Raw genomic sequence first — 25,037 nt, 5'->3', positions numbered from 1 at the left:
CTTTTTGCAGGTGATGCACCTTCCAAGAGATCTCTCTGTCAGTTGTAATTAATTAACCACTAATAGAGGTTAGGTTCTCTTCCAGGTGCTGGATGGAATTACACATATTACATTGTTGTGTAGACAGTCAAGCCTACTAAGCTTAGCTTTGATTTAACCACTCTCTCTTCTTTAGGGGATATCACTTCTTTAGTTAACAGGGTGATAGGCTAACTTCAGAAACTTTTCTTATTGGTATCATTCTGTAATTCTGTGAATTATCATAGAATCATGGAGTAGTTTTGGTTGGAAGGAACTTTAAAGATCATCTAGTTCCAGCCCCCTTGCATGGGCCGGGGCACCTCCCACTGCACCAGGTTTCTCCAAGACCCATCCAACCTGGTCTTGAACACTTCCAGGGAGAGGGCATCCACAGCTGCCCTGTTCCAGTGTGTCACCTCCCTCATAGTGAAGAATTTCTTCCTAATGTCTACCCTTAAATATACCCTCTTCCAGTTTAAAGCCATTACCCCTTGTCCTATCACTCCATACCTTTGTAAAAAGAATTTGTCATAACAGTGAAGTTAACCAAGAAGAGGCTTGTTAGACAGCCCTCAATAGGAGATTAAGAAAACTTGAAAGAAAACTCAGCAGTATTAGAAATCCTGTTCTTGTTTTAAATTAACATTACATTCCTGGAGATTTCTGGTCAGAATCAATGTGTACATGTAGCAGCAACAGGCTTTTATACATCAATGATAACATGCTGGAATCAGCAGCTTCTTGGGGTTTCTTCTGGTTTGTCATGCAATTGCAGGTTTTTTTTGTTCCTCAGTACTTTTCTCGACTTTAGATTCTTCCCACTTAGCAAGATGGTGCAATAATTGTAATTATTTTTAGTCAACACTTTTAAAAGTAAAAATGAAAGCAGTGTCCTGAAACCTTCTATTATTTTAAAAACTTTTAAAAAAACAAACTTGAGGATAGAATTAAATGAATGGTGACATATTGTATAGATTGAAAGAAACTAAGGACTGTCTCTTGCAGAACAAAAGAAGTTATCCTCAAAATGCACGTGGAAGGAGAAATCCAGAAACCATTACTTTTCCCTAGTAACCCCTGATGCATGTATTAGTCAAAAATCCAATGGTCTATACAAGTGTTATCTTTTACTTCCAGTTATGCTTAGATGTGTGGGTATATGTGCATGTGAGAGTGGTGAGACACAGGAACATGTTGCTCAGGCAGCTTGTGGATGTCCCCTTCTGGGAAGTGTTCAAGGCCAAGTTGGATGGGGCTTTGAGCAACCTGGTCTAGTGGGAGATGTGCCTGCAGGGGGGTTGAAACTAAATGAACTTTAAGGTCCCTTCCAACCCAAACCATTTTATGGTTTTGTGATTCTATGTCTGTATGTTTGTGTGATGTAACAGTGGTACGTTAGGTTTTCTGCCTTCACTAGTTGTTTTTTTTTCAGCTGTTGTTCCAGATTGCAAAAAGGGCAGTAATACATTTTTGCGGAGTTTATAACTCAAAGGTACAGCTGTTTTCCCCCACAGTAGAAAACAGAGGATACATTTACCTGTAAGCTTCCTCAAACCAAATGCTAATCTTCATTCTTTCCCTTTTTTTTGTTTGTTTGTTTGTTTGCTTTTGCTGGTTTTGTGTTTTTCTTCAGTGGGCAGTTTGCTGTAGTGAAAAAATGCCGTGAAAAAAGCACTGGTCAGCAATTTGCAGCAAAATTCATCAAGAAACGAAGAACAAAGTCCAGTCGACGTGGAGTGAGCCGGGAAGATATCGAACGAGAAGTTGGCATACTGAAAGAGATTAGACATCCTAATGTGATCACGCTGCATGATGTTTATGAGAGCAAAACAGATGTCATTCTTATTCTGGAACTGTAAGTATCTCTAGAGACCGGGGGTGGAGTAACAAAATATTTGTTTGTTCAATTGAAAAGAATTTATGCTTTTTCTGAGAATCACAGTGATTTAATGGATGTTCCTTACCACTCCAAAAGAAGGCAGATAATAGCCTGTGAATTCTGTATTTTTAAGTCAGTGTTGTAGCTTCTTGATGTCTACATGTATTTTTCACTGTAAGTGACTACAAAGGTTAAAAAAAATCTAGTATATTTAGGAATTTTTTGTGCTCATTACTTCATTCATTGTTGGTGTTTTGGATCCAGAAGAATAGCTTGGGGCTAAATAAACTGATTTGAAGATAAGAACAGAGGGAAATAGAGATTCTAAGTGGAGGTTCGTTTAGTAAATTTTACTGTGTTTTGTATTACTGTAAAGTCACATCACTGAATGCTTTTTCTCTTTTTTTAACCCACGAAACAGAGAACATAATATTCCTAGTTCTGTCCTGTTGAAATGTAAACTGAACTTTCATAACCTTGTTTTAGTTCCCATTTTTCTACCAAGATTATTGGTAGTGGATTGAGGTAAATATGTTGGCAGAGAGCACTTCTGCATTCTTTCAAGTCTTGCCTCAGGTTCCTCAAAGATTGCAAATTTAGAAATTAAGCATTACTCACCTGTTGCGCTTTGTCAGTGTCTGCTGGTGGGACATGCATGACTTTACATTGGTTTTATGCCTAACACTGTTATTGCCATACTTGTTATGTATGAATTAAATGTGCTTTAGAGTAAGTATTTCATGGAAGCAAATTATTTGGTACCAGAATCTTGGACAGCACTTGTGCCTCTTCATTGGCTGTTCATTTGATTTCTGTTACGTGGGTTATGTCTTCCACTTTGCTAGCTTTGGTAAGTGATACTTCCATTTAACCTTATAAGGATACTTTAATGTTGCATGTTTTCAGTAACGTGTAGATTTACAATTTAGATTTCAAATTAAAATTAGGAAGTAACTTTTGGAGTTTTATCTTTTCTCTCGTCTATATACTGCTTTGTTATGCTAGAAGGTACATTTATACTTACAGTCCAGCATCTGATTGTTTACTGTAGTACTTGTGTTACTTTGGATTTATTTTTTTTTAGTTCCTGAAGTACACACTGACATTAGTTTGTTAACTCAAGATAATTTAACTAAATATTTCCTTAGAAAAGGTAAATTATCATCCTGTGTGAAAGAAAACTTCTTTATAATCCTGTTAGAGTATCTACTACTCCTGTTTTTTGTTCAGAACTGCTTAGATGTGTCATGAATACACACTGCAAAATTAGTGTAATGCTTCTTCCTGTCCCCACTTGATATTAGCTCCCACATTCTTCCTGTTTATAACCTTACTGTCAGTGTATTGCTGCTCCTGTAGCACTTTCCTTCTTCTCTGCCGTCTGTCCAGATGAAATCAGGCCAGTGTCAGAATTTGAGAACTCTGAGCAAGACTCACAAATCATGGACAGTGGGTAGGAGGAATGGGACTGTTCCGCTCCTCCCTGCCTCCCTCTCTAAATGAGCTGGAAGCTTTTGGCAGCAGGGTTGCTCTGTGTGTCTTTGTGTACCCACTAACTTTCATTGAATGGAAGCAGGTATTGCTTCTGACAATGTGTATTCATATTTGATATTCTTGATAGCATGAAGCTTCGGAAACTATCTACATTGTAGTTTAGCTCATTGTTTTGTCTAGGTAACAATCCCCATGTAGTTTCAGATGGAAGCTTTTTATCACTTCTCCAAACTGCTATGTGAGTCATCAAGTTGAAAAAGTCCTGTTTGGGGTATCACAAAGGTAACACATTTATTTAGTTAAAGGATTGAAGAGGAAAGATGGCATATTAGTGATCATTTTGCAAACTGAATATACTAATTCCTGTAAAGTTTTGTAATTATCAAAATCACTATTATATTATGTAAAGCTATTGAAAAGGCAGAAGATTGTAGTTTTAATCACAGGCTTAGGCATTTAAATATGTAATCCTAGTTTTTATGGTTCTAATATTCACCTTTTTTCTTAGGGACCTACTCCCCTGACATTCTTTTTTTCTTACAGAGCAAAACAGAAACAAAGCTGAAAGCTCATTAAATAACCCATTTTGCAGTCCTCAGAATCCATCTTAAGTGACCATTTTCCCTTCTGATTAGAACATAGCATTTTTCCTGGGACTTGTGTTCATTTATGACTTTAAGATGAGACAGCATGACACAGGCAAGATTTTGTGTCACTTATTTTTTCTGGAATTTAAAGAGAAACTGAAAATCAACATTCCAGCTATGTATGGGAAGTTCATTACACAACAAAACCTAAGAAGAAACACTTACTTCTTACTAGTAAGCCAGTGTAATAAGGTGAGCAGTGATGAGGAAAAGTATCTCTGGTTCCTGGTCTCTGTATAAGCTGCAGCTCACAGATGTCAAGCCACTCCGCCTGCCGTTTTGGTTGCTGCCAGTAGATGTTAACGTGCTCAGTCTCAAAGCAACAGCATCAGTTGCCTGTTCACACTGTTGCATAGTGATAATGCACTTCTTTCTTGAAGCATGTTTTTGCACCTACTTGGGTCCCATTTTTCTAGACTACTGGTAATCCTGGATGCATAATATCTATCTCTTCTGTTTTGTTTTTCATTTCACTTTAGTGTATCTTCATTTAGACTGCAGACGTGCAAAATATACTTATGTGATGTAGTGCTTTGTTGAGCCATGGCTAGAGTTCCTGGTTACAACTATAAAAAGATAAATATCCTTATCCTAAATCATATAGTAGTTCCTTGGAATGCTCAAAAGTAATGCAGATGGTCTCGCCCGTAAAATAGTTTGATAGCAGTAGCTGACTCATTTCACTGGGAAGCTGTGGATGGAGTTAGGTATTCTTACTGCTCTCTGTAAAAAAACATACCTTCAGAGAAGCTTGAAGTCTGCACAGTGTTTCTTTACTTTTTTTGTTGTCTTTTGATAGAAATAGCTCAGAGATTTTTGTTAATTTTACCAGTAAGTTATAAGAAAGTTGTTCCCAAGTGGCCTTGCAGTGAATTTTGAGAGGAGGATTGAATCTTTGCTGCTTATGGGGATGTAACAGGTAAGCAAGCTCTGCACTGCTACTTTGATTTGTGCCACCTTTTGGTTTAAAAATTCTGAATTGGAGGCCCACAAATATATGTGCAGAGAAAGCGCAGGCAGGTAAGAATGAGGGCTTGACAGGGCTGAAAAGAAACAAGGTAGAGCCACTGTGACTGCAACACACTGAGCCCATCTAAGAGGGAGAGAGCACTTGGCTTCTGGGCTCTGCAGTCCCTGAGCAAAATGCATGGCACTCTTGTATGTTAACCTGAATGCTCTTCCTATGTTAAATTTTAATAACTAAGGTGGCATCAAATATTAAGGCACTTCACTGGGCCAGCCTTCCAGTAACCATGTGCATTATCCAGTCTTGAGGCACTTGGGTAACTTCAGGGATGACATCATAAATATCAGCCAGTTTGGGTGCAGGAAAGATGCACAGGAGTGTTCAGGTCTCCCTCTTACTGGGATTTAACAGCTGAAATCTTAGTCCTTGTTTTGGTGCCTTTGTTACTCTGGCTGGCCAGGGGCAAATGCTTATTCAATGTAACTGAAGAATTAGTCACACTAGAGGGGATTTCATGACGGCATCTCTGATAGAAGCTGGAAAAATGAAAATGACAAGGTGTAGTGTTGCACTAATGTGGCGTGATTTTTCTGGTAGCTAGGTGAAGAAAAATCTCAGTACATTGTTGCTCAGCAGGTAGGCAACATAATGAGTTAGCATCCCTGTTCTGCTTTTCCAAAGAATTTTATACACTTAGCACTTCTGAGGACTGTGTTTGTAACTGTAAAATTCATAAAGGCTGTGAAATGAAACAGATGTAAAACCCCTTAACCTAAAATTAAACAAAAGCAGCAATATCTCAGTCTAGTCCTGGGCTGATAGCTTGTTTCAAAATAATACAAGGAGTTATACAAGAGACACAGGACTCCAGAAGCCTTAAGGAAAACATTTATTTTGCAAGATGATAAAGGAAGTTTTTGGATCAGAGAAGAATTCAGCTGATTATCAAATTGAATCTGCTTTAAAAATGGAATAAATTGGTTCTGAAATCCTTCTGCAACTCTACTAGTTTATGTTGTTTTGAAATCTAAGCAAGGTAGATTAAACCTTGTAAGCTTTAACTTACTAGGTTAAGTTTCTTCAGACTTAAGTTTTAAGGTTTGTTTGTGTTTTTTTAACTTCACCAGAAATCCTTAGATAATAATTAATTATCATTTAGGTGCTACTACAGTATGAGCAATGTGATCAGCATGGCATGTGACTGTGTTGTTACAGGGTGACCACATTGACTTTGAAAGTTAATTGGTTCTAAGTTCCATGTGTAGGTTCCCATAATTGCTTCCTCTGAGATCTGGTTATCAGTTCCCTTTCCTATTGAAGAAAGCCTGGCAACTTGGAAAAAGTACTGTCCAGAGTTCCTTTTTCTGCAGGTATGGTATATTTTCTTACCTAGAGAGAGATGTGCAGATTGCAAACACATCTGTCAGCCTTCCTTTGGAAAGGCTGGGAAATGCTTTACCACTGTTGCATTTTATCAGAAACAATGCAGTTGACTTAAAGCTTTGTTTATTTTACTTGGATCTGGTCAGTAAAGCTATCACCTCCACCTAGAAATATCAGGGAAGCAACATGTACCAGCTGTCCTCTTAGTAAAAGCATTCATACAAAATATTTCTAAAAACATATGCTCTGCTACTCAAAAACAATACAAAGTGTAGTCATGTTGTAACCACAAAACCACCCTTAGCTCAGTAATTGAAAATGAAAAGAAATGGCAGCACTGTGTCATCACCCAGGTTTGTGTTCAGTATTGTGAAGTGCTGCAGAGGTACAAACCTTAGCCTGAAAACCTTTTGCTCTTTTTTCAGTCAGAAGCAAAGAATTAGTGAATCTGCATATGTATGTAAGATGTTTCTGACTAGCCTCTGTAAAATGATTAATTTTTAGAAATTTCATTTTATGTCTTTGTCAAGAGCCATCTTCAAAACAAAACAAAACAAAAGATAATTAAAATGACTTATCTTACTTTCATCCTATAATTCTTGTATTTAGTAGCACTCTGTTTCAATAATTGCTTTCATGCAGAAAATATTACAACACAAATAATACCCAAAACAGTACTCTCGTTATTGTCTAGGCAGCTCAGTGAAAGCTCCAAGAACTCATTAAAATACACTTTTCATGCAATTTGTATTACAATAATGCAGATTAAGTCTCTTGAAAAGTACAAATTATAAAGAAGTCAAATGTGTTTCCAGAAATTTATCCAGACTGTTTAGCTATTGTGGTATGGTAATCCCATATTTTTTCATAATCAGAACTTTAAATAGATTATTTTTTCCCTTCAGGAAGGCAACATAAATAAGGTGTACTTACCGATTTATTTATTTATTTATTTATTTAGTATCAATACAATGCAAAATAAGGGAATAATATCACTGTCTTTGTGCAGTCTCAGAGATTTCTAGGTAAGTGTCCTGCTTTTATAAACAGGCAAAGCAGTTTGCCACAGTGGACAGTCATCTCAGTAGACATCCTTAAACTGAAACAGATTGGTTGTTTTTTAAGAGTAGTTGTAGTTGTATTCCCTGTTCACTTTAGTATCTCTTTTTCTGTTGACAGTTATTTCTCCTGCCAGACTGCTGACAGAGCTGAGGAAAGGGTCATCTTCAGTTTATCCCTCTCATTCAAATGCAAAAATCTAGATGTGCTTATGTACCCTCCTCACTTCTTGCTGTCTTCTTTCTGCCTGTGCAGCTAAAACACTGGAAAATAGTCTTAAGGGCAGTAGTGGCTTTTCCTTATAGAAGAAGTGTAGTAATACTACAATATAAATAGAACGTATGTGCTGAATGTAATACAATATTTCAAAAAACAGAATATCTTTTTAAAAGTTGAATGCTTTGAGGGCTTTACAAACTGAATAGTAACACAGCTGCCAGTAACTTGTTTCAAATTAAGTTTTATATTTTGTATTTTTCAATGGGCCAGGAAAAGAGGAAGCACAGAAATCTGATGGTACTGGTGGTAGTTTAATGTTTTATTTTCTAGATGTCCTGTTCCATGAGTATGTTTTAAGTATTCTTACTTCACATTTAATTTTATTCTGTGAATTATGTATGCAGAGAGTAGGTAGGTTTTACTTCATTTAAATTTAAATGCAGTGAACCGTGTTTGTTCCAACTTTAAAACCTATTTTATTCACAAATAAGACTATTGTGTTCTTTTCAGAGGAGGAGGGGTTACTATTTTGGGTATCAAGTTAAGTAGTTTTCATCTTTTTTTCATCCTCTTTTCTGTTACTGACAACAATTGAAACATTTGGATCCTTTTCAAGGCTAGTCTGACAGTAGCTATGCCATAACGAACCTGTTGTTTAAAGCAAGCTCGTCAGTAACTCTGCTTCTACTCTTCAAGTGTTGCAGGTGGAGAGCTCTTCGACTTCCTGGCTGAGAAAGAATCTCTGACAGAGGAGGAAGCCACAGAATTTCTCAAACAGATACTTAATGGTGTTCAGTATCTCCACTCTCTGCAAATCGCCCACTTTGATCTTAAGGTGTGTTGAGCAGATAAAAACTTTGACAACTGTAAGCCACATCCATTAGAAGTCTTTTGTAACATCAGCCACTAATCTGTCGTCGTGCAGATCTTGGTTGTAGTTCTGTTTTGCAGGTTTATGTAGACTGGGGAAAGCTCAGCCTTTGAAAAGAAATTACTGAACTGTAAATAGTTCTCATCTGGTTTTAAAATAAGATTCTTAAAGGAAAATGGCAACTTCCAACAAAATGAAACCATTTTGAGGAAGCAATCCTGAAATAAAAATTATAATGATTTTATGGAATGTGCATGGAATCTGTATGAAACATTCTGAATAGAATGCCTTTTTTTGACCTTTTTTTTTCTGTTTTATACATTTTGTGTTCACATGAACGTTATTTGTATTTACTCAATTGAAATGGTACAGAGTTAAGTACAAACATTCCTAAGGAGCAGACAAAGCAGATAATTTCCTATTTTTTGCTTTTGGAGTGTTTTTGGATTTTTTTAGAAAAATTGTTAGTTGCATCCTTTTAGTAGTGAAAAGAGAGTCTTTGTATCTAAACTCAGTTACTGCTTTTCTATTGTTTCAATTTCAGTGTGTTCTCTACCATAAGATTATTTTCAGAGGTAGGCAGTTTAACAGTCCCTAAAATCTGCTGAAATTGCCAGCTATGTCTGTAATAGGAAATGGAGGCATAATTATTACATTGCAGTGTAGTTCTGAAAGGGATGCTGTGTTCTGGGAATAAGGTAAGGAAGGGAATGGTTTTCAGGGTAAGTGTCCATTTTCCAGTCTTATCCCTATTACCTACGGTAATATATTTGGGTTTTGTGTGACAAGCAGCAAGAGAAAAGAATTGTGAATCTAGTAAGAAATACATTTCTCACAATATGAAATGTAAATTTTTGTGAATTTACTTATGATTAAACAAAGCATCCTTACACTTGATACCAAAAATATGTGAATTGAAATATGCAGAACCATAACATTATGCAATAGAAATAGAGGGAGGGAACGAAGAAAATTACTTCTGCACATATCAGCCCCTGTTCTTGGGAGAGGTAAAAGAGGGGTGAGGATTAAGAGCTGTCCTTAATTACTCCAGAAGTCCTTACCAGCATGAGCAGGATGGATGTAGCTCCAGGAATTCTTCTCGCCAGCTTATGTATACAACAGGGTGTGGAGACTAAGGAGCTGTTTCTGCTTACTGGTTGAAGTGATTCAGTGCTGAATAAGGGTCCTTTGATTATAAACTTGATATTTTCTCTTCTTTCTTGTGTTTTAGCAAGTCTTTGTTGTAAAAGAATCCAAACTCTGTACATTAAAATATAGCTAGAAAGACATGAGAACACACTCCTAATACTCAAAGTATGAGAGCTGGATGCTCCTGAAGTTTCTTTGGAGATTCAGAGGCAAAAACAACAGCTCCCCGATTATGCACCGTGAAAGAAAACTCTTTCAGGAAGTAGTGTTAAACAAACCCAAATACTAGTTTATTTGACTTTGTATCTTGCAAACTCACAGCACTGGTCGTAGTGCGGTGGCTGTGGTCTTTACTCAAGACAGTGTGTTTCACTTAGGGTTAGTACACATTAAAACTGCAACTCTTGTGTCTACAAGAGACAAAATCTGGTCTTTGGGAAAATCATAGCACTCTGTCCTTGACATTAAATCCTAACTTACTGTAGTTAATTTCTGGCATATCTTAGATCATAATACGAAAAGAAAGGATTTTTTTCTGGTAAAGACACAATTCAAGATGCTGAAGGAGTAGTGTTCAGGGCTGAAGAATGCTGGTATATGTCAGACATCTCATACATACATATAATCTCTCTTCCTGTCCACCTTCCTCCTTCTCAAAGCCTGAAAACATAATGTTGTTGGACCGGAATGTACCAAAACCCCGAATCAAGATTATTGACTTTGGTTTAGCACACAAAATTGACTTTGGAAATGAATTCAAAAATATCTTCGGAACGCCAGAGTTTGTTGGTGAGAAAACTGTTGTTTCTTCAAACTGTTCTTTCTCAGACTGTGAAACAGTATATGTGGCTTAGCTTGGTTTGGTTAAGTTACAGATTATGTAATTTTCGTGTAATTCCTGACATTTTGTAATTCAAGTAAGCGATTTGTAGCATTCACTTTCAATTTAGACTTGCATTAAGGTGTTTTTATCTATCAGCATCTTAGCTTATTATCACTGAGATATATAGGCTCTAAGTGACATAAATCTGTTACTTAACTAGGTACTGATCTTCCTGCTTTCTCCTTTAGCTCCTGAAATAGTAAATTATGAGCCTCTTGGTCTTGAAGCAGATATGTGGTAAGTTATTTGACCTTACTTGAAATAAGTCTCTTATGATTGTTCTTATGTACTAACCATTTTTATTTTCCTTTCTCTACCTCTCCCCTCTCCCTGATCCTTTTTTTTTTCCCTCCTTCACTCCAGGAGCATTGGTGTAATAACTTATATTCTGTAAGTACCAAAATCTACAGATGCTTCTTACAAATGCTGTGATTTAAATCCTATCTTCTGGTTTTCTGGTGATGTCTACACAAGTCAAACCATTTTGATTGCACATCATGATTGAAGTTGAATGATCATAAAAGTAATAGTACAATTATTGAAAGAATGGCCATTAATCAGCATTGAGAAAGCATGGGAAACTGTCTTCAAACCTGTAGGTGATTTTTCCACAGTGGCTTTATTTTAATTTGTACTCTCTGAAGTTACAGCAAAGTTTTTTGCCCTGCTAGATCACATCTTCCTGAAAGTATATTTGCAGTCTTAAAGCAGAAAATAAAAATGTTCACTTTTTTTATGTTATTTAGTCTCATAGGTTTGAAACAGCAATGTTAAAACATTTAATGACAGGAATATTGTCTTCCTTACAGTCTAAGTGGTGCATCACCATTTCTTGGAGAAACCAAACAGGAAACATTAGCAAATGTGTCTGCTGTGAATTACGAATTTGAAGAAGAGTTCTTCAGTAATACCAGTGCCCTAGCTAAAGATTTTATACGAAGACTTCTAGTCAAGGATCCAAAGTACGTTGTTTCTCTTGTGTACGCACTGTTGCAGCCTATGTCTCTAGTATGTCAAATGACATTATATTTTGCAGTATTAATTTAATAGATGTATAGCAGTACGTATTTATTACTATCTAAAACAGTTCTGTCTTTTCTTGTGCTAAAGGAAGAGAATGACAATTCAAGATAGCTTGCTGCATCCTTGGATTAAGGTTAGCATGTCATGCGTTCTCTGTTTTCCTCGTTTTAATTATTCTGCATTTCATACTTTGCTTTCATATTTCTAGTTCCTTTAATTTGGCATAATTGTGTAATATAACTCACCATTTTGGAAAGCTGTCTGAATAAAAAATAGTAAGTGAAGAATGTTCACTTCATTAATATATCCAGTTGTCATGGTTTGGGCCCAACACGACAATAAAGGAGCAACCCTGTGACTGCTCACTAAATTCCCCTTCCCCCCCCCCCAGTGGGATGGGAAAGACAAAGGCCAACTAGAAGCTCATGGGTTGATACAAAGGACAAGGACGATTCTTTACCAATTAAGGTCTCAGGCAAAACAGACTCAACTTGGGGAAAAAACAATAGTTTGATTTCACACTAATCAAACACACACAGGACACAGACAACACACAGAGCAGGGCTTGCATATGTTAGCCCACCCCTCCCTTCTTCCCAGGCCCAAATCACTTTGTTCCCAGTTTCTCTCCCTCCTTCCCCCCAGCAGCACAGGGGGACAGGGAACGGGGTTTAGAGTAAGTTCACAGGCTGGTGGTTCCTGCTGGTCCTTCCTCCTCAGGCAGGGGTCTTTCAAAGCTGCGTAATCAAGAGTCCACTGGCAGCAAATCCACTGGCCACAAAATCCAAGTCCACTGGCCAAGTTCACCCCTCCTGGCACCTTCAGGGAATGTTCCACCTTGTTCCTCTATGAGTGCAGGGGCACAGCTGCCATCTCGCCATGGGTTGCAGGGAAACTTCTGCTTTCTGCTTGGGCACCTTCTGCCTCTTCTTCCTCACCAACCACCAGCACCGCTCTCCTTCCCCAGCACAGCTCTTCTCCTTTTGTAAGTGCCTATTCAGGTGTTGTAGCTGTTCTTTTGTATGTTAATCACTGAGGTGCATCTGTTGTCCCTCTAATGGCGCCTTGGCTGGATTTTGGAACCAAGGGAAGCTTCTCAGCTTCTTACAGGAGCCACTCCTGTGGCCCTTCCCCCACTACCAAGAAACGCACCAAACCAGAACACCTGTGTAGAAGGTAGCAATAAGGAAGTATCCCACTCTTGAGATTGAAATAACGCTTAGGCAGAAAAGCTGATCTTCAGGGAGTGTTCTGTTGACTCAGATACATTCTCTGAACCCAATCCAATTTCCTCTTACATTTTTCATCTTCCAGTCTCATTCAGATTGGACGAAAAAGGATCATCTCTCTTCTGTCCTTCCTCTTTAGATTGAAGAAAGAAGCTCTTATAGGCCAGCATCCACTACTTCTTCGAGTGCTCCAAGGTGTTTGGTTTGGATCACACTTTAGTGGTGCTACTAGGTTGAGAGGGAGAAAACAGGACCCGTCATTCTTAATGTGTGTAGTAATACCTGCCATTTAATTTTTTCAATTGCATATTGTATTCTGATTGTGTATAGAAAACCTATGCAGTGCCTTTGATTTCCCAGGTCTTGGAGATGCCCAGTGGGCTTTTGATGCCATTCCACTTCCTAGAGAATAAATTAACAGAGTATTTATTCCTGCCACAGCTGCTCCAGTTCACGCTTCTGCATCCTAGGTTAGACATCTTTACACCAGTAGGCCAAACTACTGTGCTTTGCTGCAGTTTTGGTGGAGTAATCTTACTCAGTTGAAACATGTTGAAAGGATCTCTTAAACAGCTGAAGCAAGCATTGTTCAAGTTTGTCTCTTAGGGACCAAGGAGTCTGCACTCCTGCAGCAAAATACGTTGTTTTGTACCCTTTTAGGTTCCTCAAGTTTTCAGACATTTTACCTCAAGCCCTGGTCATATCATCTTTTCTGCCCTTCCATCACCACCTTGACATGCATTTCTCTGTAAAAATGAATTAAAGTATGAGATCATGTAATGCAAAATTTTGTATACTCTGCTCATGCTTAGGGTTGGCTTATGAGAATGCACAAAGGATACTGCCTTGGAGTTTGCTGCACATGTAGGTGGGATGTGATTGTTGGGGGTTTTATTGGGTCACAGCAGTATCTAGCTGACTACACTGAGACCGGGATAAAGTTTGACTGCATTTAAAGTCAGCCAGAAAATCTCCCCAAAAGACGAAATTTGTCTAGGAGAGGATGATCAATGCCTCTGTCACAGAAGGAGGTGAAGAATAAAGCTTCCTGTTCTGTTGGCTGTTGGGTTTTTTTTCTTTAAAATGAAAAGAAGAATTAGTATTGCATGAAATGTTCATAATCCTGGGGGTTTTTTTAGGGCATTTTCTCAAGAAATTCCATCTGCATCCCCCACTAAGCTGTGGATGTTAAAATTACATGCTTACAATTACTTTAGTGTTATTATAGTGTAAGTACAGCATTATTTGTAAGTCATCAATTAAGGATAGTCTTAGATACAGCAATGTGCCTTATAAAAGTTCTGGTTGTGATTGTGTGATATTTTACAATGGCTATATTTTTCTTTTGCTCATAGCCTAAAGATACCCAGCAAGCACTTAGTAGAAAAGCATCTGCAGTAAACATGGAGAAATTCAAAAAGTTTGCAGCACGACGAAAATGGAAAGTAAGTAATTCAGTAAGTCTTCAAAATGTCGGTGACATACAAATGCAGTAGAGTTACCTGCTCCAGGGAAATAACAGTGCCTTTAAGAGTGGAAAAGAAGGAAGAAGAAACCCATTCCTCTGTCATTTGGCATAAATATGGTTATTGAGAGTGGTGGTGTGGGAGAAGACTTCTTTGTTAATGATCTGCATACAAACGCTTGTGTGTGGATTGTTTATCGTGTGCATCCAGCTGTATGCTTTATCCTTTCAATGTTTTCGGAGAAAAGGCACTTCTAAGTGTAGGTCATGTTTTTGTGACAGGAATCCCAGTAAATCAAATATCACTTAACCAGGAATCACAGAAGTAATTACTTCAATAGTTGTGCCAAAACTTAAAGAGACTTGAAAGGAAAAACTAGTTTCTTTTGCAAATGACTTTTGGTCTTAGACTGCCAGCCTGTTTAGAACCCTGGTATCACTTAATCTCTCCAGAAGTGGGGGATGGTATAAGCTGAAAACATGATGCATGCAAGGAGCAGTTCAAGTCAGTTATCCCTCCTTCTTCAGGATACACATTGGGGAATTCACACTGGTACTAAGCAAGGACAGGACTGTTGTGTGCAAAATCTATTTATTATGAGGAGAGATGAAACATGAGACAGCAGACGTCACTATTATTAGAGAAGTTTTACTCATTGTCACTGAGGCCAAGTAATAGAATGATTTTGCTGAGCTGTGGACCAAAGGCACAAGATATCCAGCTATTCAATGCAGTTTTTGACCACAGTTTTGTGTCAGTGTTAAGTGAATTCTATGATATTTATAAAATGTAAGTACTAGACTGCTGGCTTAGAATGAAATGGTGGTTATAGGAATACCTTGACCTCTTCAGTAATATCGTTTAAAGGCATGCTGTCAGCTAATTTGCACTTCCTCTAGGTTTTCTGTGTGTACATACTTGAAAATATGTACATTTAAATTTTTCCAGTGTGAACAAGAGGACATAATACAAATCTGTCTTGCCTTCTGTTTGAACAGCTTGGTGACATAGCAGCAATGAAAAAATATTATGTAGATAAATTAATGCAGAAAATACCCTATTTGGATTTTAAATGTCAAAAGTAATTGAAGGTTTAAATACAATTTAAAGTATTCAATTCAAACTCCACTCTGTTTTGCTAATACAACAGAAGTCCTTTAAAATATCTGCAATAGCATCTCATCACAAGTATTCTGGTTTGATTTTTTTTTTACATATGGCTTTTTTTCTTATTATTTTTAATAAGCAATCAGTGCGTTTAATATCCTTGTGCCAAAGATTATCAAGATCTTTCCTGTCCAGAAGTAACATGAGTGTCGCTCGGAGCGATGATACTCTGGTAAGTGTATACTTAAATGCTTTAGAATGCTGCACCACATCTGTAATTCTCTGATTCTGTGATTTTCTGAAATGATTCTAACAAAAATAATGGATTATTGGAAATGTGCATAATTAATTAATATATCTGCAGAGGTCAGTTGTCTTTAGTCTGACATTCTTCATGACACAAACCTTGAAGTTTAATTTAATAATTACCATGATGAGTTTCATAGCTAGTGCCTTAAATTAATCAATCTTGGTTTTGAAGTTTGATTCAGGAGTAGCTTTTATACTATAGCAATTATAATGAGAAAAAGTTTCATTTTAATTTTTTGTGGCATTGTGTAGAATAAAATAGTATTGCGTTTTTTTAACAGAATATTAAAAAACATTGAGACCCTCTTAAATCCAATGCATGCTAGACAGCAGTATCACAAAAAGTGATAGTTCAAGAAGGAAATTTTCAAGCTGGCCACAGTTCAATTTATGGTATTTTATATGTCTACTAAATTTAAGTAGTTGGTAGCAATTTTTGGAAAACCTCACCTTTTTGAGCATTAATAGGATCAAACTGAAAAAATTCTGGGAAGCCCTTTCAATCCATATTATCTTCCCTGTGTTGCTCCTGTGCAACTCCACACTCTCATTTTCAGTTCTCCTCTTCTTACCTGTCTACTTCCTTACTCTCTGTTCTCTCAGTCTTGCCCTCCTTTCCATGCCTCCCCCACCTCAGCTATAAGCATGCCATTTTGCACTGGATCAGCGTTTCACACGTGTTTCAGCAGAAAAGATTGTAGCCTAATGTTAATGTTCTAAAAAATACGAAACCTCAGGTGAGAGGAGGTGAGAGTGATCCAAATATTTGCCTCCGTGAAGTTCAGTTCTTTGGTATTTTAGTGCATGGGAAAAATAAAGTTAGACCTACAGAGGTATGTAGGTTCATGACTTGTGTTCTAGATTTTTAGCTGATCCATTTGAATAAATGAAGTCTTGGTCCAAACAATGTCTTCTGTGTCATATTCCTGCATGGCACAGAACTTGATGCTCCAGTTCTTAGTTGTGTACCTCTTGGGTTTTTTTAATGTTCACATCTATGTATGGAACTAGTTAGATTTCATGCAAGTATTGCATTTATTGAAAGTCCTAGGAGGAAAAAGAAAATGCACCTGGTAAAAGAAACCTGTTTGGAAACTCAGTGAGTAACAAGCTTGTGTGTGAAGTAGAGGGAAGCACATAGTACGAGACAAAATGTGGGGGTTTTTGATGTGGGTTTTCAGATAACATGCATACATGTTAGCCATATGCTTCACAAAGAAATGCAACTTGCCTCTGAAGCACCCTTAAAAGACTTAAAAATTTTCACTTTTTTTGGTTTTTTAGATGTCTTGGCAACTGTTGAAATAGAGATTTTTTTTTTTTCCTTGAAGCTAACAGTTTTTCTTTTTTCTCATTTAATTACAAGGATGAGGAAGATTCTTTTGTGATGAAAGCTATTATTCATGCCATCAATGATGACAATGTTCCTGGATTACAGCACCTTCTGGGTTCTCTGGCAAATTACGATGTCAATCAACCCAACAAGGTAGTGTGGGTCTGTGTTGAGGTGTGTGGGGAACTTGCTGTCACCCTCTTGAATAGAGCAGCATAGTTGTAAAATAAAAATGTAACACCTGAAATGAAAAGGAAAGACAAGTGGAAGGAAAATAATTCTGCTTTTCTTTAGGAGAAATGTTAATGTATTCTGTGTTCAGTCTTCTAAAACTACCTGAAAATGGAGCCCAAAATGCTGGGTTTTGCCTAGGCCTTTGAAAAAGTTTTAATTGAATCTGTTGTCAAGAGCTGTGGTATACCAGTTGTCAGCCATTGCTTTTGTTGCAGTTGTTTCTTGTGGCAGATAAAGATGACAGAACATACAGGAATAAGTAGACTACCAAAACTGACTTAAAATCACTGTTAGAAACAAGTCCCATACTGCAGAAACTGGTTATGTGAACATAGTGTTAGATCGCCTTTTATTTTCAGAAATTACTTGCCTACAGTGCTTCAGTGTACTGCTGCTGAACTAACAGAAGTATTGGAACTGGGACCAACAGACCAAAGTTGTGTTGCTCACTCTGCTCTTTAACCTTGGATAAATCATCTCCACTCTAGTTCTCACTCTTCTGAATGGTTATACTAACCTTCATTATGGAGTATTTTGAGAAATATTTGTGAAGAACATTATAGAAGTCAAGCATCTGCTATTTTGTTATGATAGGATCTTGAACCTTTTAAGGAGATATTTGGTTGCAATGTTGCAATCCCTTTCAGCTTCTCCATATGCTGCTGCTGGCTTGTCTCTTTGTGGTGGTGTGCGAAACACCTTAGATAACCTGACTTTAGATGTAGATACAAAGAAATAGCAAAGGTGAATATCCTTCCCAAACTGGGGTAATGAGAGGTGAACATTCAAATTGCTAATCTGAAAGCGTGTCTTCAATGTGTGGTTTTACTAAGTGTGAATTCATCTAAAAAATTGCTGTGCAATAGGTTTCTTTGGACAAAAGGACAAACTATTTTCTATACAATATTCTCTGAAAACTAAATTTGAAACCGGAAGTCCAGTGGTGTCATTCAATGCTTGCATTCTCTTCCACTCTTTTTTCTTAGTCCTTCAAAAGGTAATTATGTTGTTCTTGCTTGTACTTCACTGTTAGCATGGAATACCTCCACTACTGATTGCTGCTGGCTGTGGAAATATTCAGATGCTCCAGTTGCTTTTGAAGCGTGGATCCCGTATTGATGTTCAAGATAAGGTCAGGTTCTGCTTTGAAATGGCTCTGTATGAATTTTTCAGTATATTTAAGAGAGGATAAGCAATTGAAACCAAGTTATATTACAAATGAAAAAAATCTGGCCTGTAGAGCCTATTTGCTGTTTTCAACAGCGAAAAGATAAAAGCAAATCTTCAAGAATTTAATTTATTACTAGTGCATATTGTCTGAGTTTGGTCACTTTATTAGCTGAAGTAATTTTAATGATATTAATCTAAAAGCATAGTTTGTGCTTATGAAATTGCCTCAATTAAATTAGTGACTGCCATAAAACACAATGGTGTACTTCATTTAATATGGAATAATAAATGCACTTTTTAGCAATGAGGAATATTACAAATAAAACGCATTTGTCATGGACTGTATGCTTCACTACCAGCATTTTTCAAAATTTTATTGTAATTACCAGGGGTTCATTTAAAGCAAACTTAAAGCACTGTCTGCTCCTTTGTCTAATAGATGGTAAAGTAAGCAGCAGAAAGATTTTTATCTCATGATTGTTCTTTCCAAAAACTCTCCCTTACAAAGGAGAAGAGGTTTATCCTTTCAGTTTGTGATCCTGTTACCATCCTTGTGTAGAGGGCTTTTTTTGGTCATTGTTGATACATGGTATTGTTGAACTAATATAAAAGTGGGTTTTTTTAAAAGGTATGTATGTGAAGTTCCAATAGCTATTCAGTACATCTCTCTGCATCTAAATGCAAATACACCTCAATTGAAAATCTATAATTAGGATTTTAAATTGATGAATAACATGTGTAATCAAATGTGTTTGACAGGCTGGATCTAATGCAATCTACTGGGCTTCTCGACATGGTCATATAGAAACACTGAAATTTCTCAGTGACAATAAATGTCCTTTGGATGTTAAGGATAAGGTAAGAAAATAAAATTATTTTCATTTTTCATACAGAACTTTTTTCTCATAAATTTATCTGAGCAAGGAGAGAGGTCGTTCAATGGGAATGATTTTTAGTGGTGCCATAATTCCAATAATTTGACTGGCTTTTATAAGTCAACATAGAGGGCTGTGATAACACAGCTTCAAAGTAGCAATGTACTGATTATTTTCCTGACAAATGTTAACCGAGCATACATATTCAATGTAGTGAGTACATGGTAGGTAGGTGGGGAAGTACAAACCTCAATTAATTTTCCCTTGAAGATTAGATTTCTCATTGGTGCTCAGGATAAAATCGTGATTCTGTTTTTCACTCCTCTTGACTGAAAATCATTTTTGTCTGACAATTAAATTTGACTGTTACTAAGTTGAGTATAATGAAGCCTAACAATTTATAGCTGATGAGCACTTATCTTGTCTCCAGCAGTGTTACTTGAGTGACATTTGTCCTGGAAACCATTTACTTTTAAAATCTTACACCATAGTGATGTTTTCATACTAGCCAAAGCTCCAGTATAGAGGCACTTAAACTTGTGAAACATTTTGAGTTGTTGGGGAGCTAGTGCAAGGTAAGCACTAGCATAACCTTAGCAAAATTATTGTTCAACTCCTGATAGGGCTACTAGGAAAGAGTTAACTCTCTTAAGAAAAATACTATTTGTTTTTCGTGTAATTTCAACAAAAGATTACAAATAATTACATATAGTGACAAAATATGCCAGGATATACCAAAGTGTTAGGCCAGCTGTTTACATTTGTATATACAGGGCAGACAGGTGGCATATGGAAATTGTATGAATAGGAATAGAATGCTGGTGTCAACATGAATTGTGCACACAGCTGGCTCCTCATATTGCTCAGAAACCCCATTGTGGCTGTGACCTTGAACAAGTTCAGTAGGAAAAAAAAGTTCTGGAAAAGGAAGGCCTCTGAGGAAATAACCTGTCAGATGGTGGTATACCTGTCATGTACAACTACAGTTTGTGAGTTGGGGCTCTTTGCTAACTGCAGTTGTGCCACTGGGTTGCAGGGAGGTGGGAATATGAAACAACGGTGTGTATCAAGGGGAACATACAAAATTACACTGGCACGTTCTGTAATTGCAGTCTGGGGAGACCGCTCTCCATGTTGCAGCTCGGTATGGGCATGTGGATGTGGTTCAGTTTCTCTGTGGCATTGGATCCAATCCAGACTTCCAAGACAAGGTGAGTCATGGACACTGTCTGTTTTTTCTTAAATAAATAAGGTTTTATTATGAGTTGTCAAAACTCTTAGTCTTCCCTTGCAGCCTGTGGTATGTTCGCATTTGAAAACGTAACAGAATCATGACCATTTCAGTGCCTCTTAATACATGAAGATTATGCAGAAACAGTGTGCATGAACCAACTGCTTTTAAAAACACAGGTTGTCTCAAAAATGAAAGCTTTTCTGCATCTTATAGATGGAGAAACTCAATATCACAAACATTTGGGTGGTGACATGTGCTCTGTGAGTTCAGTTGAAGTTTCTGAAGACTGTTTTTGCCTTGAATTCAGCTTAGTTTTAGCTGTCATGGGATTTTTCTCAGGTATCAAGCACTCCTTTTTTAAAATGAGAGGAGGGGTTAGGAGGGCATCTTTAGACCTCTGAACTCTTTTGAGAGAACAGGAAACAAACCCATCCATTTGACGAAAATTCAACTGTGTGTAAGAGTTCCACAAGCCTCCCCAGGTACTGCATCTTCTACCTCTATATTGTTCAAGTAGCAAAAGTTCAAAGCTAAATGGACCACACAACAGGCTCTTCAGCTATTTTTTTTTCCCCTCAGATTTTTACAGAAACCTTTAATACAGTCCAAATCATCTAATACTATCAGCATCAGTTGTCTCTTCACTGTCATTTGCTAGGTTCAGAAAGGATATAGCATTTCATAGAATTTGACAGCATGGCTTTTTTTTTGTGGGTTTTAGTCCTCCTTGCTTTTCAGTGGACTACTTTCAATAGCATATTTCTGTAAAACACTGAATTTCTTAGTGATGGTCCATGTAACTGTTATGAAGTACAAGGAGATGGAAGGTGACTGTTTTTAAGTTTCCTGGGTTCAAGCAAAAAGCAAATTAGATCTTCAGCCACAATGAACTCCAAATGCCTACAGTTTCAAAGGCTTGTCATGATGTAACTTAAATGACTCAGGTTTCTAAGTACTCAAGTTGCTGCCTACACCTAATCATCCGAATGTGCTCTTTGAACATGGCAAGCAGTGATCTGCCTCAAACTGCAAGTCTAGTGGGATTTGCATCTCCTCGGTGAGCCATGTGCTTTAAACACTGGCTTAGTTCCTCAGCACGTAGGATGTAGAAATCGTGTATGAATTAAGAGTAGTTTTCCAGTGAGAGAGCCAAGATGGTTAGCTTCAGAAGGATGGAAGCATCTAAACTAAGATTGCTGTCATGGAAGGTGTGGAAGATACAGAACATGGGCTCTCAGAATCCGGGTAATGATGAAAATCTAGCATGTTACCCTAACCACTTATTATGTCAGGAGGAGTTTTTCTTGCTTGGAGAAAATCAGCATTAGAAATTACATCTTTTTATGGGGCTTACTTATTTCACTGTATTTATTTTGGTATTATTTTCCTATCTAAGTTAAGCTTCTCTTGTTAGGATTTGGTTCAGCTGTGTTGGGTTTGGGTTTTTTATTTACCATATGAATAGGAAGAAGAAACCCCACTGCATTGTGCTGCTTGGCACGGTTACTACTCTGTTGCCAAAGCACTCTGTGAAGCAGGCTGTAGTGTGAACATTAAAAACAAAGAAGGGGAGACTCCGCTTCTGACAGCATCTGCACGGGGTTACCATGATATTGTGGAATGCTTGGCAGAACATGGAGCGGACCTTGATGCAACAGACAAGGTTAGTTTGGATTGCTTTTGGTCAGGAATTAAATTCAGAGAACAAAGGTGCCACAGAGCAGTATATCTGAATTGCTTAATTTGAATGCTGCAATCTAGCATTGTTTCCATGGTGTGGGTTTTCTAAGCAGTTTGCATGGAGACTGTTGATGACTGCAGTAGTCTTTAAAATTGCCCACTGATTTTTTTCCACAATTGGGTTTTTGCTGATTCATTGTCACTTTATAAATCATCACGTTAAGAGTAATGCTGCAAAAACTTGTAAGACCATTAAGTTCTTTGATGTGCAACAAGCTATTAACTTAAGAGAAAAAAGGTGAATTTACTGTTTTGTCTTTTATTCCTATGAACTGGATAAATCTCACCCATTTCCAATAGGCTAAATTTCAGCTATTTAAAAATACAACTCTTACTTGATTCAGAATAATTTTTTTGTCTTGCATGGTGTGATCCCAACCACTGAATTTTGCATTTCATTGCTGATACTTTTGGCATACTTGTCCTTTTAGGTGCCTTTTTTGTTGATAGAACCATAGAACTATCATCAAGTTTGGACAAGGCCTTCAAGATCATCAAGTCCAACCATCTGCCCTGCAGCCCCTAACCCATCTCCCAAAACACCATATCTACCCACATGTTGAATATCTCCAGGGGTGGTGCCTCCACCACCTCCCTGGCCAGCCTGTTCCAATGCATCACCACCCTTTCTGTGAAGAAATTTTTCCTAATATCCAATCTGAACCTCTCCTGGTGCAACTTAGTCCATTTCCTCTTGTCCTATCACTGGTCACTAGGGAGAAAGGGGCAACACCCACCTCACTACAGCCTCCTCTCAGGTAGAGAACAGTGAGGTCTCCCCTCAGCCTCCTCTTCTGCAGACTGAACATCCCCAGCTCCCTCAGCCTCTCCTTATAAGACCTGTTTTCCAGTCCCCTCATCAGCCCAGCTGCCTTTCTCTGCCCTCTCTCCAACACCTTGATATCCTTCCTATACTGCAGTGACCAAAACTGCACACAGTGCCTGAGGTGTGGACTCACCAAGGCAAATAGTTACTAAACACTTATTAAAGCAAGTTCAGAAAAAAATCTTTTGCTTCTAAAAGAATTAAATTGTATCTTCCAGTCACATTGTCTCTTTCAGATGTTCCACAAAGAGAGAAAGCTCTGTCTCTGGACTTACTGATCACTAAGTAGATTGCATACCTTCTGCATCACTAACTTCTGTCAGTAAACACTGCAGTGGCTTACAGCATTCAGCAGATTGTTACAGCTGGTCACTGTCACACCTCTTGCAGAAGTCCATAGGGAATATGTATTTGCATTTCATCCATTTCACTGCAAAGCCCAGTGGCGTAATAGAAATTTGCTTTCATCCTGTCACTGATTTGTTCTGACATATACTGTGCATCTCCCTGCCTCCACCATCAAAATAAAAATAAAACAATTGTGATTCTTGAGGCAAGGAGATGCACCCAGTTACACGAAATGATTGTGACTCTGCAAAATGCTTTCATTTTTAGCATTATTAAATCTCACTTACAAACTCTTTGTTTTTTCAGGATGGTCATATAGCCTTACACCTTGCTGTGAGAAGGTGTCAAATAGAAGTAGTTAAAACTCTCATCACTCAAGGATGTTTTGTAGATTTCCAAGACAGACATGGGAACACTCCATTGCATGTGGCCTGCAAAGATGGGAATGTTCCTATTGTGATGGCACTCTGTGAAGCAAGTTGTAATCTGGATGTCACTAATAAGGTAAAATTAAATACTGGTGCTGAACTACTTTTTAATACCTCACCTTCCATTTGATTACTTTTTTCAGATCGAATGCTTCTCCTTTTTTTTTCTTATTTCTCTAAGTGGCCCAATGCAAAGCATTAAATGACTTCCAAATATACCTAAGTTTGTTTGAGCTGAATAGATGATTAAAGATCAATGAAGAGCCCAAGTGAATTATCACAATGTATTTTGCCACTCAAATCTAATGTTGATGTATATGCCAAACTTCCCTAGCTGTATATTTTTGCTTTGTGCAGATTAAATCTGGTCATTGAAAAATGGATGAAATGCGTTGCTGCTGGCCTGAGCAGGCGTTGATTTGATGTGATTTCATAACAGTAATTTATACACAGAATTGAAGACTGATACATTTCTTACAAAAAATCTACTTGGAATTCTTGCAAATTACGCTGAAAAGACCTGAACTGTCACCTAACAAGAGATCTAAATCAACTCCAAGTTCTATTCGCAGTTACAAAAATAAGTGTCATATTGGATCATGTATGTTTTTATGCATTGAGCTGATTTTTTAAAATACATCTTAATCAAACATATATTATAATAGCTTTAATTTATCTACTAAACAAGTTTGCACTGGCTGGGTACAGGAAATCTCAGAATTAAAATGCAATTGAGCTTTAAAAACCACTTTCCAAACAGAACATTTAATAGCCTTTCCCAAATTTTCAGATGCTAGTGCCTTGCTTGCTGCTTCCATTGTGCTAGTGTAGTAGTATATGGGATAACTGAATGTAATGCTTTACAGGCTTAACATTGTCTTTCCTTCTGGAGATATTTAAGGGAAAAAGGAAGTTTTTGTCAAGAGACTTTCCTTTGGTTAGAATAGGTTAAGGTCAGCCATGGAACTCCGCTGACAGACTCTGTGGCTTAGGGCTTGATATTTAGCTGTTAATGTCTTTTTCTGCCCTATTTATTCATAAGAGTCTTTATCTTGCTATCTGTAATTTGTTTGAATCAGGTGTTGTAGCTTCTTTTTTCTGGAAAAGTACATATTCTGACAATAACATTTTGCTAGTTAA

General features: G+C 37.5%; 1 protein-coding gene across 1 annotated transcript in view; it reads left to right on the top strand.

Annotated features, from left to right (window-relative positions):
• Window positions 1-1,652: 1,652 nt before the first annotated feature.
• DAPK1 (death-associated protein kinase 1) overlaps window positions 1,653-25,037 on the top strand; it is a gene marked incomplete at its 5' end in the record, with an annotated part of 43,743 nt that continues 20,358 nt past the window's right edge. Inside the window, 15 exons of the mRNA XM_010007220.1 lie at window positions 1,653-1,876; window positions 8,366-8,504; window positions 10,352-10,481; window positions 10,764-10,812; window positions 10,939-10,965; window positions 11,385-11,537; window positions 11,686-11,731; window positions 14,183-14,272; window positions 15,540-15,632; window positions 17,076-17,195; window positions 18,310-18,408; window positions 19,206-19,304; window positions 20,434-20,532; window positions 22,021-22,218; window positions 23,776-23,973. Coding sequence (XP_010005522.1) covers window positions 1,653-1,876; window positions 8,366-8,504; window positions 10,352-10,481; window positions 10,764-10,812; window positions 10,939-10,965; window positions 11,385-11,537; window positions 11,686-11,731; window positions 14,183-14,272; window positions 15,540-15,632; window positions 17,076-17,195; window positions 18,310-18,408; window positions 19,206-19,304; window positions 20,434-20,532; window positions 22,021-22,218; window positions 23,776-23,973 — 1,764 coding nt within the window. The remainder of the gene's footprint in view (window positions 1,877-8,365; window positions 8,505-10,351; window positions 10,482-10,763; window positions 10,813-10,938; window positions 10,966-11,384; window positions 11,538-11,685; window positions 11,732-14,182; window positions 14,273-15,539; window positions 15,633-17,075; window positions 17,196-18,309; window positions 18,409-19,205; window positions 19,305-20,433; window positions 20,533-22,020; window positions 22,219-23,775; window positions 23,974-25,037) is intronic.

This window comes from Chaetura pelagica, unplaced genomic scaffold (genome assembly GCF_000747805.2).
Source record: "Chaetura pelagica isolate M959 unplaced genomic scaffold, ChaPel_1.0 scaffold40, whole genome shotgun sequence".
NCBI lineage: Eukaryota > Metazoa > Chordata > Aves > Apodiformes > Apodidae > Chaetura > Chaetura pelagica.
The sequence above is the reverse complement of the archived record's forward strand: the minus strand, read 5'-3'. Positions and strand labels throughout refer to the sequence as shown.